The 18212-nt window shown below is 33.2% G+C and overlaps 2 protein-coding genes across 2 annotated transcripts; one reads left to right on the top strand and one right to left on the bottom strand.

Moving 5' to 3' along the window:
• Positions 1-510: 510 nt before the first annotated feature.
• LOC122609757 (probable phospholipid-transporting ATPase 7) lies at positions 511-4164 on the bottom strand. The gene has a single exon (XM_043782700.1). The coding sequence runs from the start codon at positions 4162-4164 to the stop codon at positions 511-513; it is 3654 nt and encodes a 1217-aa protein (XP_043638635.1).
• A 1514-nt stretch (positions 4165-5678) lies between these two features.
• On the top strand, positions 5679-10810 carry LOC122579757 (casein kinase II subunit beta-1-like). Its single transcript, XM_043751984.1, has 5 exons — positions 5679-5931; positions 6952-7182; positions 9348-9457; positions 9541-9706; positions 10381-10810. Exons 1-5 carry the CDS (start codon positions 5736-5738, stop codon positions 10509-10511), a joined length of 834 nt encoding a protein of 277 aa, XP_043607919.1. The 5' UTR covers positions 5679-5735; the 3' UTR covers positions 10512-10810.
• The last annotated feature ends 7402 nt before the right edge of the window (positions 10811-18212 follow it).

Here is an 18212-nt window from a genome sequence, read left to right as displayed (position 1 = left end):
AACTGAGCTTCTTGCATTATGAAATCAAAGTTATTTATCATTCCGATTACCATCTATCCATCGTGTTTGAGGTTTTAGTGTTTTATTATTTATAATTAATGTCTTGATGATAAAACAATCTTACTAGAAACAAAGATTCTGATCCAACTTATAGTTGTATAAATGTCCTAACTTTCATGAGGTTATGATTATTACGAGTAATTTATTATCCACAATTTTAATAGCCTGCATTATTGCTTTCTCATTACTATTTAAAATTATCGAAATTGCCTTATGTTTCTATCCTATCTATTTTAGCATTATGATATTGTAGATCTCGACTGATGTTTATATTTTGATGCAACAAGAAAGCAAATGAAGAAACTACTCAAAATCACATAATTCGAATAATTTAATTCTAATTGGACCAAAATCTAGTCTAGTTACTATACAAAGCTACAACTTGGCGTCAGCAAACAGAGTGTACGTCTTACAGTAAACCTTAACTAAGGGAAGATGCACGCGACTTGATTACGAAGAACTAAAAGCAAGTGATGAATACTTTCTTGTCACTCTTCCTTTCATGTTTCTCAATTTTGCATCCACTCTTGCTGACACACCTATCTCTGTTTCTTGCTTGGCTTTACATTGTTCTCGTTTCCACATCTTCCTATCTGTCACATCTTTTCTCAAGTTCTTCATCTCCTGAAGAACATGATGATCCTCTGGATTGTAACATCTTTGATATGATATGTGAATGAGGTAGGGCATATTACATAATAATGTGACAAAGACCGTTGATAGATAGAACTTGTGTGCTGGTCCAAGGACTTCTGGGAGTTGGTGATATATGTTACCAGACGACCATTTCACTGGCAACATTCCATATACATAGACTATTAAGTACCATACCACAATGCTTCCCCAAATCGTGTGTAGTTGGATCCGTGTCAAGTAATGTGATATTAGAAATACCTGAACATTGACTACCCATATGATGCTTGTGAACATAGCTGTACCTATGACATGCATATCAGCCGTTTGTCCTTCTTGACGAAAAGATTCAGGACTAAATATTTTGAGATTAACGAGGTAGATCACAAAAGAGGCATACACACCATTTGCTAACCACCCTATTATTCTGTACCAATCAAAGAACAGATTTTTTGGGCCTTGCTGATACAATGCAGGAAACTGCAAGCAAAACTCTGCACATATGTCTTTCTCCAATACTCCTAGTGCAAGAACTGGACATGAGGTTAGAAACACATTATAGAGCAACATGTACCAATCGTCATAGTGCATTTGTCCAGAAAAGCCCGTTTCAGCTTCAAAATAGAACAATGTGAGGGCTAAAGTTATGTTCTTGTAGAAGAAGTAGCATATCATCTTTGAGATTCTTTTGTAACACCAATGTCCATGTACAATCAAGAGTCTCTCCAAGAATCTAAACTGTGCGATTGAGAAATCACTAGCCATCACGGCCTGCATACCTTCAACACCACTAATACCAATTCCAATATCCGCTTCTTTGATCATACCCACATCATTTGCACCATCACCGATTCCTAAAGTTGTTTTTCCGGTGCCTTCTTTTACTAATCTGACCACCAAAGCTTTCTGCTTTGGTGACACCCGACAACATATAACAGAAGCACAGTTTACAGCTAGGTTTAAAAACTTGAACTTCATGTCGTCTTCTAAGGCATATGTCAATGTTTTACCATCTATGATCAAGGCGAATGCTGCACGAGAATCTTTCTTGCCCTTGACTGTTTCTGTGGCTTTTGTAATTTGAGATAATATGTTCTCTTTTACAACATTTTTGGCATCTTGCGCTAACATTTCTGCACTGACAACAATACATATCTGTGTCATTCCTTGTCGAAGCAAACTACATGAAAACCCTATGTTAATCGCCGTTTCCATTTTGTCACCAGTCAAAACCCAAATTTTGAGACCTGCTAGAGCCAGTCTATCTATACATTCAGGAACTCCGTTTTGCAATTTATCTTCTACAGCAGTTGCACCAACAAGTGTTAGTCCTCTTTCCATTGTATCAGACAGTTCTTCTAAAAGTTCCTCCCTATTTGGACCACTGGAAATTTGAGCGTTGTGGAACTTCTCATACCACGTTGTGTACTCGGTTTCTTCAAGTTTTTTATAAGCAAGCGCTAACGTACGCAACCCAGCCTCCCCATAATCGTTCAAGTTCTTAGTTGTGGCTTCAAGAAACATTTTCCCATTACTTGCTAAGCGGTCAAAAATGATGGTATCAGCACCTTTGCAGAGCATGAATATTTGACCTGTTTCATCACGCATGATCACGGACATTCGTTTTCTTTTGCTAGTGAAATCCAGCAAGGTTAGGATATTGTATTCTTTCTCAACAGGTTCTTGGTCTTTGGAAAGCTTTTCTCGTACCACAACGCTATTTTGAGTTCTTTTAATAAACTGAAACCCAAATTCTCGAGCTGCAACAAGGAAAGCACCTTCATCTGGTGACTCTGCTTCATATGTTAACTCCCCAGTTTTTTCATTCACTTCGGGTATTGCTGAGTGACAAACAGCAAGAATACGAAAAAATAACAATATAACTTCTGCATTTGGTTCTTTTAGCCAATTCCCGTTCTGTAAACGATCATCTTGAAAGCTAAACCCTTTGATCGTTTCTTTCTTATCAGTATTACCATCATCGGTGATAGTAATTGCCTCTAAAGAGGAAGTATCACTAAAATTCCCATCTGAAGATTCTGAATCATTTGATTCTAGCTCAGCAGCAAGTTGCTTAGCAGCTGCAAGTTCAACTTCACTGAGCCGCTTCCCATAAGGACACCCTGCAATCGAACACTTAAGGAAATCCATTTGATTACATGTTAATGTGCCCGTTTTATCAGAAAGAATCGTATCAACCTGTCCCAATTGCTCGTTCAAATTAGATGTTCTAGCATTCGCTGGGACACCACTAACTTCATCATACAAATGCAAGTCATTATTAATGAATCTTGCTTGAAGAATCTTCACTGCTTCAATTGAAACATAAAGGGAAATGGGGACAAGATAACCATATAACATAAGTGCAGTCACAAGATGCCTTAAACCCGAAATAAAGAAATTGTTTATATCAAAGTCCTCCCCTGCTACATCCGGCATCAAGTACCACCAAAATGGCACCGTGTTTCTAACAAACAAACCAAACCCTGAAGCACTAACTATCGATATGAAAATCAACAAGCCGAATAACAAGTAAATGATTTTATCCATTTGTAATTCGATCTTGCTTCTTTTTGATGGCGATTGTGTTGTGTTCTGCATGACTTTGGTATCATTTCCTGTGAAAACCACAACACCATAAACATATTCCGTGTTTCTAAGCTTTGAATCTCTAAGAAGAAGTTGAGCAGGATCTAAAGGATAAATCCGATCATCATGTTCCAAATTACCCATAAATGTATAAAGATTTGAGTTAGGATTTTCACAACGAATCATGGCTCTAAAATCTCTAAAATGTGTTGCTGTATCACCATCAACAACAGGAAATGATAAATTTTGCAATGCCCTTTTCACCTTCAAATTAGTCTCTCCATCTAAATTCATCGTCTCAACATAAGACATACCATCTTCATAACTAGATTGCAATAACAACAAATCAGCAGGAAAAAATTCATCTTTTTCAACCTTACAAATATCACCAACACAGACCTCCCTCCATTGTTTGGACTCGAAAACACCATTTCCAACATGAACCATGGCCTTACGACAATTAGCCGCCTTATCTTGCCAGTATCTTTGAAGGTCTTCATACAATTCCTTTGCAAGACTAAAACCAACCACCAATGCTAAAGGAACAACTTGGCTAGGCCATTCAAATGGTGCGTAATCTGTAAACGTTAGACAGGCGGCTACAAGGAAATAAAAGTTAGCCACACGGTTAAATTGTTCAAATAAGGCAATGGGAAGGAAGTTGAAGAAAGTGTATTTGGTCGTGGAAACGTAATTTGAACAAAATATTGGTGGCGGTGTGTCGTCTGGTGGTAAGGTAGGTTGGTTGACGTGGATGACACGTGGATATCCGGATAGCTCTGCGGTGGCTTCTCCTTTCTTGTATGATGGTTTTGTTCGGATGTTAGCTAACGTATATAGGCTGCTTCGTAGCAGCTTTGCTCTTATTCCGCGTTTTCCCATCAAAAAGTTATCAATATCCCATGACTAATACGCATTTTCAATCAACATGACAATGCTGATGTGATTAGAGATCCATCCAAGATAGGAGATAGAGTAAGGTTAGAAGGGTTGAATGTGGTGCATGGTTAACAGAATTTCATGTTGAATAACAGAATGACAAAAAAAGGTTGACAAACTTGTGGAAAGAAAAATGATTGACTTGGAGTATTTTACGTAGAAAATGTTATAGAACTAGGATTACTTTTATAAATATGGCTAAATTTAGGAGGAGTTAAGTTGCTTTTCTATTCTAAACATAACTTTTTGGATTCTGTAATTTCATTTCCGTACGAAACCACCCATACCCACCTGATTTTTTCAGCTATGTTTATGTTTTATACGAGTATTTTGCTAGCTATTTTACCTTTGAGAAAATACCATAAATATCTAACTTTTAATAACATATGTGCATTTAGCCAAATTTTATAAACTTATGTCAATAAACACTTATTTTATAAACATATGTCAAATTTTATAAATATACAATATCCAGTTTGATAATTGGCTCCCACTATAACCTTTCAGTCATATTTAACTATATTTTAACGCACTTAACCCTTGTAAGTTGTAACACACCCTCTCACAGACAAATGGTGAGTTCCTAACTCGACAGCCGATAATCAATTGTCTAAACCGGATCCAGCTACTATAAACTGGGCAACTGTGTCAAAGGAAAATCCCATTAAGTTCCCTTTTAATACTAAAAATCGATAAAATGCGTGAATTAAAATCAATAAAATATGAATTTACACATGACAATCTTTGAAACTGTATCTCATGATGAAATGCAAGTACAACAACAACAACAGGACCCAATCCTTGCACGAGGTATGGGGGAGGTAAGCTGTAGACAGTCTTACCTCTACACAAAGGTAGAGAGACTGCTTCCATAAGGACCTCCGGCCACAAATGAGTGCAAGACAGAAAATGAGAAATGTTTAGAAAATCATACCTGACTGCCGAGAATCTGAAAAGAAGAAAATCATGATGAAATGCAAGTGTCTCACCATTTTTAAACCATAAATAGACCAGATAAATCAATCTTCGCTTAAATACGGAAAATACTAGCAACTTTTATGGCAGACAAAATAGATGAAAGCTTTTCACAAGATTTTTTATGAATATATGTTTACTCTTTAATACTTCCGTAGTAAAAAAATCTATCGTAATCTATATAATCCAACACATCCATCCATCCATATGTAATACTCTTCCGTAGTAAAAAAAAAAGTTAAAAAACTAAAAATCGCATGATAGATACGAGTATATCCTACACCCATCAACACACAATAAAATCCCTAGAAACTTGTTGTTCCCGCCGATACATTATATCTTCACCGGCACTATCCGGTCTCACACACATTCATTCATTCATTCATCATCCCACTATAAAAACAATTTCATTATAAATTTTATTATATATATAATATAATAATAAAACGAAGCAAAAGATAAATTTAGTTTTTAACGAATTATTTATTTATATTTAAAAAAGAAAAACAAGGTTTTGGAGAGAAAGAAGAAGAAGAAGAATGTATAGAGAAAGAGGATCGAAGGGTAAAATGGAAAGATCTTCAACGGCGAGCAGCTCGAAAGCAGCAGCAGGTGGATTGAATTCAAATGGCAAAGATATAATCATCGATAATATTAAAGATCGTGGAAACCCTAATAATAAAAATTCTTCAATTTCTAGGTCTTCTTTCCCTAATAAGAAACCCCTTGCTAAAGGTGGTCTTTTTCCTTTTCCTTTTTTTCTTCTTCATGTTTTCTTTTTATGTTTTTATGTTTGCCTGTTTCAAAGAGATGCACTTTCTTGTTTATACATACACACACACACACACACACACATATTATGTATGGATGAAGTTTTAGTACAGAACTTGATGTTTGTGATTGATATTATGGGTGTGTTTGTGGTTTTTTTGTGGATAAACATTAAGGCCTTAAATTTTAAGCTTCATATTCTGAGTTTATTTGCTTACTACTTCATGTAATTTTACATATATAAGCTCTGACTACTTTGCCAAATGTATTTGTTCGAGGTCCGAGTCAAACCAGTGTGCCAAACATGCCCATTGTTTTCATAGGATATGGATTATAGGGAGGGATTAGTGATAGCAATCTGATATACTTACCAACTGCTCCTCACCCGCAAAACAGCTAGGAGTGATTTTGTCAAGATCACAGGTCTCGGTTTCGTACCTGGCCTCCTACGGTACCCCATTATGCCAGGGGTGTTGTCTGAAGTCATCCTCGTGGGGTGGACAATAGTTGGTGCCAAGATGGCACCCGGGGTCATGGATGTCCCTGGCAATCTACACCTTTATGTCAAGAATTTGATAAATTTTTCGGTACTTTCATTTGAGAAATTGAGAGTCAAGCTTATGCTGTTAACATGTTTGGTTGTCATAGTTTGTTTTAGTTTTCTATTCAATCTATGCATATCAACCTATGTATCTCGGTGAAGGGCTCTTTCTTACAAATTTGAGAAACTGTCGTCCAAAACAAAATATAAAGGATTAGCGGCGTTTATCGATCTAATTGGCAAGAACAACTGATAAGATTTATAGTTCTCTTCCCCTAACACCCTTGGAACATTTACTATATAGTATATGCTTCATTAAATGCCTTAAACTGTTTGCAGGTTTATGTGGTTCTGATAAGATTTTTAAATGTTTGTTCAACTATATTTCTGGTATCGAGTGTGTGGTCAGTGTTATTTAACCAACGTTTTCTTTTTGTCTATAGGAGAGGTGAGTGTAGTGTCTGAAACAGATAGTGAGGAATCAGATGTTAGTGGGTCTGATGGGGAGGACACGTCTTGGATATCATGGTTTTGCAGTCTGCGTGGAAACGAGTTTTTTTGTGAAGTTGATGAAAATTACATCCAAGATGATTTTAATCTGTGTGGTTTGAGCAGCCAGGTTCCCTATTATGATTATGCTCTTGATTTGATCCTGGATGTTGAATCCTCTCACGGTAAAGCTTTTTTTCTCCCCCCTTTTTTAAGATTAAATATAAAGCAATTACTAGTTCCGTCTTTAATTTCCATGGTACAAATGTGCAACATGTTTATTTGCATATACCTATACCATATTCATATTCGCATCTATTATGCATGCTCACACAGTTCCTGTTTCTTTTTGGTCTTTTTTAAGCTCAATTGTTTCTGATAGTCATTTATAATGATTGACTCTTGTTCACTTGGTTATTGTGAAAGGCTAGGCTTTTGTTTTTTGTTTATTACATAGGTTATTATGTGATTTTACTAGCTAAAGACTTTATAGTTCAAGTTTCAAAAATATTTGTTACCATCTACTTCAGCACTTCCATTATTCCAGAGAATAGTGTGCTCATCTAACACTGCGTGCCATATTCGATCTACTTTTCTACTTTAATTCTTTTCAGACGTGTCATTCTTGTTGGATGTTGATTTTTTATTTTTTTCTAAGTTCGTAAAGGTATATGGTTGTCGTAGACCTGCATATTGGTCTTCAACACTCTGCCTACCTCCACATTGTGTTCTGCTTGAGTCAGTGACTCTTCAATAAACCAGAACACCTTTTTATATTTGAAATACATTGTAACTATTGAACTTGGGCATATTCTTGCTGCCACTGAAAGGGTAAATTATGAAAACTAATATCATGCTTGGGCTGTTGCCTCACCTTGGCCACCAAACAAAAAGGCAGCAATTCCAACTTTACTTATACCCCTTCTGCTTCTTAGAAAAATGCTTCAAGCTTTGTTTTGGGCTCCCAAAAAAAGAAAAAAAAAAAGAAAAGAAAGAAGATTAAAGCGTGCAACATTTTGGGCGCGTTAGTGTGGAAAGTGTTTTCTAAAATTTGACTAAACGCCACCGTTAACTTCTCACTGTGTAAACTTCAGTTCATATTAACCATAAAAGTATATGAATGAGACTGATCTTATAGGTTCTTACAGTTATGTTTAGATATATTTATTATTAAAAAAATAGATTCTCTTATATGCTACAAATGAATTTAAGCTTCTGATTCTATGGGACTAGCGGTAGAAGTAACAATTTCTATTACCGATCATATTTATACAAGGGGCATAATGATGTAGCTATGCTCTAGATTCTTTAAGGAGGGTGTTGTCTGTATGCTGAAGTGTTCAGTTATGAATCTAATAATTGATTCCCTTGATCTTTGTTTTTCCATATGGGTGAATTCAGCGGTTGGCCTTGGTCTTTGTTTTTTTCTCTTATTTGAAATGTGGCTATTTCACTTTTTGTGCTTTGGGAATGATTTTGGGATTTTAAATAATGAAAATGCTAAATATAACCCTAAGGGTTGTAGTTAATGTGCATAAAAACATTGTACCTTTCATATCAAAAGTTCACTCCCTGAATTTTTTTGGTAAGTGTGTACGACTATTTTATGCACCTAAACTACTGCCCCTAGGGATGTATTAGGGTTAAACAACCAAACATATGTATTTAACGGGTTAATGGAGATAATGTGTGGATGTGATTCTATTGTTGAAATTGTTTGGACTTTTGGATATAAAGTTTAATACTGAACATACCATTCTAATGGAAAAATGAAATTTATCTTCTGAGATTAGAAAAGTCATTAAAGTTATGTTAAAAGAAGGGGCAATTAAGTTATGTCATTCCGAGATATGTTGTAGCTGGAGTGAAACTGATTATCAAACATTTACATGACCACTCATATCTGATAATCGGCAGCATGATCTATTTATTCAAACATTTAAAACTGATTGATACTACAAGTTGCAATAAATCAGATACAGAATGCATGCACAAATTTTAACACCCCCCCTTGTGAAGGAATTGACTAGAAACAAGTTTGTGTTTTTTGTTGTATTTTAATAGAACCCTGCTCCTGAAATCTTTTTAGCTGCCTTAATGCTAGTAGCTGTTGTTTTATCCATGTGTCAAGTATTACTAAGATTTGATGGAGGGTATCAAATATATCTATATGAGTTAGGGTTAGTGTGTTGAAGCAAAACTGTTATTTATAATTTATAGAATTGTATGCTGTGAATATCTACAGCTGCTTATACTGTATTGATCTTGGAAGGACCATCATGCATTGCTTCTGATATTCTAATGTAACATTTGTGTTTCTCTTATTGCTGTCCATTTCTATCTTAAGCAGGTGATATGTTTTCAGAAGAACAAAATGAAATCATTGAATCTGCAGCAGAGATGCTTTATGGTCTTATTCATGTAAGATATATCTTAACAACCAAAGGATTGGGTGCGATGGTAAGAATTGTTTTTTTATCTGAATATAATAATATTTCTAGACATCTGAAATTTAACAGAGCTGCAAATGATACCTTTGACAGCTTGAGAAATACAAAAACGCAGAGTTTGGCAGATGCCCAAGAGTATTTTGTTTTGGACAACCCTGCCTTCCTGTTGGTCAATCAGATGTTTCTCGACAAAGCAATGTAAAAATTTTCTGTCCCAAGTGTGAAGATATCTATACCCCTCAATCCAGGTTTCAAGATAGTATCCTTTTTGTTACAATATATCATCAGTAGTATTAACATGCATCTATAGAGTCCGTATTTGACTTCTGGGTGTTACTTCTTAGTGTTAGAGTTTGTAAAAGTGCATATTCATCTTAATATATATGTATATGTGTCAGGGTATGTATGAGCAAGCAAAAAGGACCCAATTTGTGAAAAGTGTGAGAAGGCAGGGAATTTCAATTTCTGTCTGACTAAATATCTTGTTTTTCATTTTGTTTTCTTCAACTTTATAGTTGTGTACGGAAGGATAGTGTAATTAAAATTCAAGTGGGTTTTAATGCAACCGACTTTTTAACCAATCTTCGTAGTCGGTATTACAGAAAACCATTTTTGCATGACAAGTTTCTGATGCACTGAACGGGTTCTGTGACACAAAAAAACAGATTTTATCTACAAATTGCCATGTTTGGAAGGCCTTCTCATGAATTTGGTTTTTATACAATGACTTGCCCCTATAATATGTAAGCACGAAGTTGTTTCTTCTTTCCTTTTAGAATTGAAGGTGATCAAGAATATTCCTTTCAAGTAAATCTTCAATTTAGAATGTAGACTAATTTTTTTTTCTGAAAAAAAGAAGTGAATATTTTGTTCGAACAGTTTTAGTTTTGTCTATATGCATCCTGCATTTTTTTTTTCTTTAACAGCATCTAGATCTGGATGGAGCCTATTTTGGGTCAACATTTCCGCACTTGTTCTTGATGACCTATGGACACCTCAAACCACAAAAGACATCACAAGACTACATCCCTCGAATCTTTGGCTTCAAGGTCCATAAGCCATGACTTTAAAATCTCAGGTCCGAAGGTGTGCTTCTACACTTGTATCGCGAGGCTACCTGCCATTGGCCTCATGTAACCTGTAATGTTATCGTTTTTTCTCCCTTAGCCCAATATGACTTAAGCTCAAAAGCGTGATAAGGAATCACTATGACAACCCTAGGATCCTTCATATATGATATGTTAAAACATCTAATTAGAAGGAAAAGAAAATTTGTGTGGTAAGAGTGTTCTGCTTCTTGTTGTTATCCTCTTTGTATGAGTACTGATTTTGTCAATTAGGAAGGCTTCTTTTTCCTCTTGAATGCATTCAACTTTGACTTGTTAGGAAGAACCAAAAGTATGTATCTGCGGTTCATGTTTATCAATTTCATGACACCCAGTCATCTAATTGTTTACCATGTTGGTTTTATCTTTATTATTATTTTGTATCAATTTTCCATGATGATACTGAATCCAGGGCTGTTCAAGTGTTTATTGATGGCATCTGATAATTTTATCCTAGCTAGTGGAACAATAAAGACGAAGTGTCTAATTATACTTATGGTCCTTTGTTTCTAAATAGAAAGACACCAAATTCTTGGGGAAGCCCTATCTTTCGAAGGACTTCTCGATTTGCTCCCCCTGACGACCCCTTCTATCTCTCGCGACTGACCCCTTGTTAGTTTGTAGAGCCGACGCTGGGCGGCCAACCTCATGGATCACGCGTCTGGTCTCTCTCCCATTGGGCGAGAGCTTTCAATAAAGCATCTCTCACTTGGAAAGCAGGAACCGGTCTGCTTTGGAGATCCAAATAGACATGTTTATATCCCTGCGTGACTGACTTTTCGCTTTGTTCATTCTAAAACCAAGTTTTTTTTTGTTTTTAAAAAAAAATGAATTGGTGTCGTTTTAGTTTCATACTTGTAAATTTGTAATCTATAGACGTTGTGTTTAATATATAGTTGAGATAAATGTAGTGATTCAATTTTTGGTTCCATGAGTCTGAAGTTTTAGTATTTCAAATGCGTCCAATTAGCAGAAAGTAAGCATTGCAGCCATAAATAAAGGATAGTCTTTTGTTATTAGCATCTGTTCAGTAGAGTCTACGAAGTCTCGTGCATTGCGAGATAGAGGATTGCTCAAAACATAATATTTGTAATGATAGTAGTAGATTCTTTATACTTTATAGCTATCTGGCTTCGTACAATGGTACTTAAATATTTTGAAGTTGAACACTCGAGGCGTTATACTCATAACTTGAGTAGCAAGTATTTTATAAATGCGTTTTTTATTCAAAACTGTACTATAGATAATTTCTTAATTTTTTTAAAAAATTGTAAATTTTAGTTGGGACATTCCGTAAGAGGTGACCGCAAATGATTTTTCCGACCGTCAATTTTTACTTTGGATTGTATATGTCAATTGTGTTTATAATTCATAGGTGAAACATATATTTACAAATGATTAAGTATTCAAGTTGATTTAAATTGAGAAAAATGTAAACTTAGAAAATAACAAATTTTAAAATTCATAGGAGTATAAATAATCATATCCATTTAAGAATGTTCTCCGTTCATATGGTTAATAAAAAGGAAAACAAATGTTAAATGGAACCCTTAAGATTTCACTTAACGTGTATAAAAGATTGTATTTTTTCATATTAAAATCTCACCCCCTGAATTTTATGGTAAGTGTATAATTATTTAATGCATCTTAACGAAAGTCGTTAGGGCTTTCTTTAACAAAACCTTGATAAAAGGGGTTACGAAGCGAACCCAATTACCTATTATGACTTCCCATTAAAGTTTTGATGCTGGTAAAATATCATTATTTAGTCTTTACATGATTTGGATATTCTTAAGGATCGAACGTTTATAGTCTCCCACATGGACAAGGGTTATTAGCAACGGGTACCACTTGATATATTGATGAGTTGATAATAATAATATTTGATGTTTTAGTTTTACTTTCTTATGATAAATCCTTGATTTATCCCAAGAAACGATATATGACTTTCTTTTAAGTCAAAGTATAAACCAAATATACTCTTTATCCATAAGTTTGGTAAGATTAGATAGTAATTAAGCATTTCGTTTGATGATATAAATTAATATAAAATATATCAGAACTTTTTTTTCTCGATTTAAATCATATTGTTTTATTTGGTGTATAGGGCAAGGACTAACAAACAATATGGGCAATATACATGTACGTAATAAATACATTTAAATATTTATGCCTAAAGAAAATGTTGGAAATGAAAAAGATAATGTTTATTGCTTGGAAGCAAGGCTCTTTATAATATGAATTAACGGATAATAAATTTGAAGTGACAAAGGATCCACATCTTACTTCTCAACTTGGATGGCTTCTTACCTTACCTATGTGTGCTTATCCAATTCTCTTCTTCCATGTCTTCTTGTCCCTCTGATAACCAATTAAAATAAAATAATGAAATATAAAACCATTTTATATACCCACCAACCAAACACTAAATATTCTTTCATTACATATATTGGTGTTCGAGTGAAAATTCCAATAACATATAACTCAAAATCATCATTCAAGTATTCAACCATAAGTGACGAGGACGAGATAATGAGGTGGTCATATGAATATCATTTAACTTGTCCATACATCAATCGTCGTTAAATTATCTTTTAATGATATCTACAATAATACTTGGCACCCTTAATCTCCCTCCTTTAGCCTAATATTCTCTCTTTATTAATTCTCAATTTTTTTAATTTTTATTTAATAAATGGTCCACCTTTAATTAAAAAATCTTATAAAAAATCTTTATTATTATTATTATTATTATTATTATTATTATTATTATTATTATTATTATTATATACCACCTAGAAAAAAAAACCTCACATATTCTCAATCAAAAAAAAAAACCTACGGCAAAAAAAAAGGTATAATCGACTACCAAAAAGGTTTTTATTTATATACTTTGTTCATAAATAATCATTATTATTATTATTTAACATTGAATTCTTATGTTATTGTTATTATTATCTCTTTTAATTTAGTACATTGCCTATTATACGTAACATCCCGAACTTTTATTTAACGGTTGACTTGAGTCGTTAAGTCAACACTTCGTGTCCGTCAAGTCTATAGGAGATTTAATGATTATATGTGTTTAATGTGTTATATGTGTGAGGCTTTAATGCCTTAATGATTGATGTGCTAATGTGTTTAAGATGCTTAATATGTTTATGATGTGTTTCATGTGTCGGTAGGTATTCCCATTAAGTCATTCAAGACTTATGTGTTAAGATGTGAAGTAGAAGGACATTAAATGAAAGAATGTAAAGTTGAGAGTTATAAGATGATATGTAATGATATGCTATGAAATGTCGTACAATATATGAGATGTAATGACATGCTATGAAATGATATGTAATGTCTTAAGATGAATTGAAATGTGATACATGTTGATGATATGTGATATGTGCATGATTACATGACTTGTTCATCTAGTTCACTAGAATTATTAAGTTGTCATAACACGTGCACGTTTAAGGCCCCAAACGTAAAAGATGATTATGTGATGATGTTTAGGTTAAGTGGACACCTAAACTATATGAGATGTGAAATTGAGCTCGTAATTTAGATGTGAGAGTGTTGAGCTTAACCCGTGCTTGCCCTTGCCCGGTGAGTGCGTATATGTGGTTGCTTGGGTGGCTCCTTGCAACATGGTCAAAGATGTGAAGAGTGATACGGGAGGTCTGACCCGCCCCACTTGTCTTGAACATACGGATTACTCCGGGATTGGCTTGCCATTCCTTAACGACATTGATGTACAGCCGTAAGGTTTGTCCATTTAGTCGGGTGTGACTTATGTCACACTTAATGAGATGTATATGTTATATGATGTGTGTGACTTATGTCACAATTGCAAAGATGATATGTGAAAAAGATATGAATGATGACTAGGCACATTTAGGGTGGTTCATCCTAATATGAAAGATGTTGATGCTATGATATGTATGTGAGATGATATGATTGATGATATGTGCCTTAACGATCTCAATGACTCTTCTATAATGTTTTAAATGGACAAATGTTTTATAAACCATGTGTTATCTTACTTAGCTAACACTTACTCTTTTAAAATGTGTTGTGCCCTCAGATCCAACATCAGTGAGCAGGTAAATGTGAGAAGATATGAGGTATGGGTATGATCTTGAAGCTGGTTGTAGTTTACCTATAGTGGCTGCTTGCATTAGACATTCATTTATATTTAGATATTTATGACTTGTATTTAATATAATGTCGGTTGTTTAGTGTTGGACAACCGATGGATTTCCATTTAGACTTGTTCTGTTGATATGGCTGGTAACACCATTTAATGAATAAACTAAACAGATTTTGCTGGTTTGGACTTTTAAAGTTTTTAAATTCCGCTTTCTTTTACGCCGTTAGGTGAAAGTTTTTGGAAATCCATATTTTTAAACGACGGGTGTTACATTATAGGTTCATTATGACTTTTTCTTCAATAACAAAAAATAAGACCACATTAGTTCATCTTGAAGATCTTAATCCAACACATGTTAACCATGATATACGACTTCGTGTTATGCATATATGGACAATTTCGAAGTGGAACAACCTGAAAAAAATCAAAACGTTCGAGATGATCTTTATTGATGAATTGGTATGTATTTTTTTAAATTATATACTCTACACTTTTTGTTTCTCTTTTTATTTAACTAAAGTTAAAAAAAAAAAAAAAAAAAAAGGTAACCTAGAATCAATATTTATATGGAGTTAATTTTCATATGTTTCTTATTTAGTTTTCGTATCGATTTGGTCATACACTTTTTGTATCTCTTTTTATTTAATTAAAGTTGAAAAAAAAGGTTAAACTGAAATCAATATTTATATGGAGTTAATTTCATATGTCTATTCTTTAGTTTTCATATTGATTAAGTTGTTATATTGGTCATATTTATGGTTGCTCGAATCATACCATGTAAACTTTTAATTCGTATATATTTGATGAAAACCAAAAGAAATTACTGTTTGCTATCTAGCTTTTCGTTGCATAAGGAAAACACTCTTGAACTAGTTTTGACTAAAAGAACATCAAAAGTTCTCATCAAGAATCAATTTACTAAAAATATATAGAGATTTGTGAAGCAGAAACTTACCAATCAAAAATTTGTACTTGATCTTCGTACTCAATGCAACTTCTTTATTTTTTAATTATTAATATATGTTTATGTTTATTGATTGATATATAGTTTAATATAAAAGCAATATCTGTTTCGACGACAGGTATGATAGTGACGAATCCAATGATGAAGGTGAATGGAACTATTCAGATGAATCAGAAGACGATCCCTACGTTTAATATCAATTATTTGATAATGAATATGATTCCGATATGGCCTTCCCCAAAGATTAGTTTATTACGCATTACTTCTTCAACCTTTTGCTTTATTTGAATCATTTTATGTTATATTTTTGGGTATCTTAATTTTATTCGGTCTGTATTTAATATACTTGAATTCTAATTATTATTTTTTTAGCTTTAATTAATATATTTTAAAACTACTCGTCCATTTGACGAGCCTAAACACTAATTTATTATATTAAATGCATAACTTTTTCTTATTAAATAAACTCTTTAATACTTCAATACAAGTTTTAACTTGAAATATAATCAACGAAGACGATGAGCTATACATAGACAATCGTTCAAATATCGTTTCAAAGCATGCATGTAGACTAATTTCCAGATCCTATATGCCCATCTGTTAATATATTTTTCAAAACATAAAATACTCTTTCATACTTTCTAATATATGTTTTTAACACACTATAAAATAACTTGAAAAAAATAACAAATCTTCTTAGAACTCTTTCTCCCTTGAAATCAAAACATCATTTTGCTAGTGATTCATACACTTCCTTCAGATATGTTATTATTTACAGTATTATGATAATTTAAAAATTACAAGTACATATCAACCAACCATGGTCAGGTACTAGAAAGTAGAAACAAATGGTGGTACTAATTTTTGTGTTAATTAATAAAACCTGATTTAGAAAATTAGTTATTTCATCTATTAAAAAAAATTAGAAAAACAAATATAAGGACAAATTAGTCAGTTTAAGCAAACATGGTACTATACAATTCGTTGCACACGTAATCAGCCGCCGGGAAAAAAAATGAAACAAAAAATAGGAGATGAAAGGAGATATTATTATAATTGATGGCTATATTACATCCATTAAATTAAACTTCACTTTCAATAAGATATTGAAATAAAAACCTTTGCGAATTTGACAAGGAAGTGTGTGAGACTCCAAAAGGATAAGATGAGAGCAATTACTTGGCAGCACAATATCGTTTTCCATCAGTTATGCCCATCAACATATAGTTCACACTTTTTAAAACTCTTTTTTTAATAAAATAGTAAATTATATTATTGGGTTTTGCTAAACACATACTTATGTGATTGTTTTTAATGCGATAATATGAAAAAATCTTAGATAAGGCAAAATTAAAAAATGTATAAAACATAAATTTAAAAAGGGACAAAATGTTAACAATCTATAAAAGAAATAAAAAATCTATAAAAAAATTTGAATATGTATGACAAAATTTAATCACGTCGTTGTTTTTAACGTGTATAAGACATTATGCATTTTGTCATTAAATTCACATGTGAGTTTATATATGAAAGGTATAATTTTTTTTTTTTTTATGCTTCATTAAAGTTGTGGTTTTCAAAATCATTATTTAATTTTGAAACTTTAAAATCAGAGTTTACTAATCACAACCTAGCTAAGGGTTGTCCCTTATGTATGGTTAACTCGTAGATAAAAGAGACTTGAATTTTTATTTTTCTTGTAAATAGTTTTATATCAACTATGCTTAATAAAATTCTTCAAATTTGACATGAGAAACAAATTTGACCAACTAATAAAAGCTTTCATGATATGATATTAGCATAGTTGTCGACTCGTAATTTTCGATTCGACTCGAAAACATGATTTTTGACTCGTGACTTGACTTGTAAAAGTTTAGACAATTTTATATACTACATAATATTGTATAATTATATATATGTGATGTATATATAAACAAAGTATAAGTTGATTATCTTAATACATTACCAAAATATTATATATTCGATACTTTTTAGTCATAAATTTACAGTTTATCTCCAAATTCATACTAAAAATATCAAAGTTACATATATGACATATAAAATAATGTAACCATAAATATGATATATAATATATAACCATATCGTCAAACTACAACAATCATAAGTTCGCGACTCGTATTAACTCGTTCCACATTGAAACCTTTGAAAGGCATATTGGGAGGTCTTTGCCAATGAGGTGGAGCATGTGGGTTTTCTCTAGCATTAGCTAGTTTCCTCCAGAACATGTAGTGGGACTTCCACCGCCAGTCATGCCCTCGGATTGACTGTGCTGGTGACGTGGTAAATCTCTACCGGACGATGAAGATGCATGCCGCTGAGTCCAATCACCACTGCCGTTCAAAAAAAAAACACCGCGACTCGTAAGAGTTGGAAAAAAAAGAGTCACTCAACGAGTCATCTCGTTTTTGGTATAAATCGACTCAACTCGTAAGAGTCGACTCGTGACTCATAAGACTCTAACAACTACATATATTAGCTTTACTTTGTAATAGGTTAGACCGTTTTGAAAAAATATTATCTAGGTACGTAT

The sequence above is a fragment of the Erigeron canadensis genome, chromosome 8 (genome assembly GCF_010389155.1).
Source record: "Erigeron canadensis isolate Cc75 chromosome 8, C_canadensis_v1, whole genome shotgun sequence".
Taxonomy (NCBI): domain Eukaryota; kingdom Viridiplantae; phylum Streptophyta; class Magnoliopsida; order Asterales; family Asteraceae; genus Erigeron; species Erigeron canadensis.
This window is presented reverse-complemented; position numbering and strand designations above follow the sequence as displayed.

What these genes read in the sequence shown, in the direction of transcription:
- LOC122609757 (XM_043782700.1), bottom strand. Translation starts at nt 4,164, where the DNA reads ATGGGAAAACGCGGAATAAGAGCAAAGCTGCTACGAAGCAGCCTATAT.
- LOC122579757 (XM_043751984.1), top strand. Translation starts at nt 5,736, where the DNA reads ATGTATAGAGAAAGAGGATCGAAGGGTAAAATGGAAAGATCTTCAACG. An exon ending in TAAGAAACCCCTTGCTAAAG is followed by an intron (nt 5,932 to 6,951) that starts GTGGTCTTTTTC and finishes TTTTGTCTATAG; the next exon opens with GAGAGGTGAGTGTAGTGTCT. An exon ending in CCAAAGGATTGGGTGCGATG is followed by an intron (nt 9,458 to 9,540) that starts GTAAGAATTGTT and finishes TACCTTTGACAG; the next exon opens with CTTGAGAAATACAAAAACGC.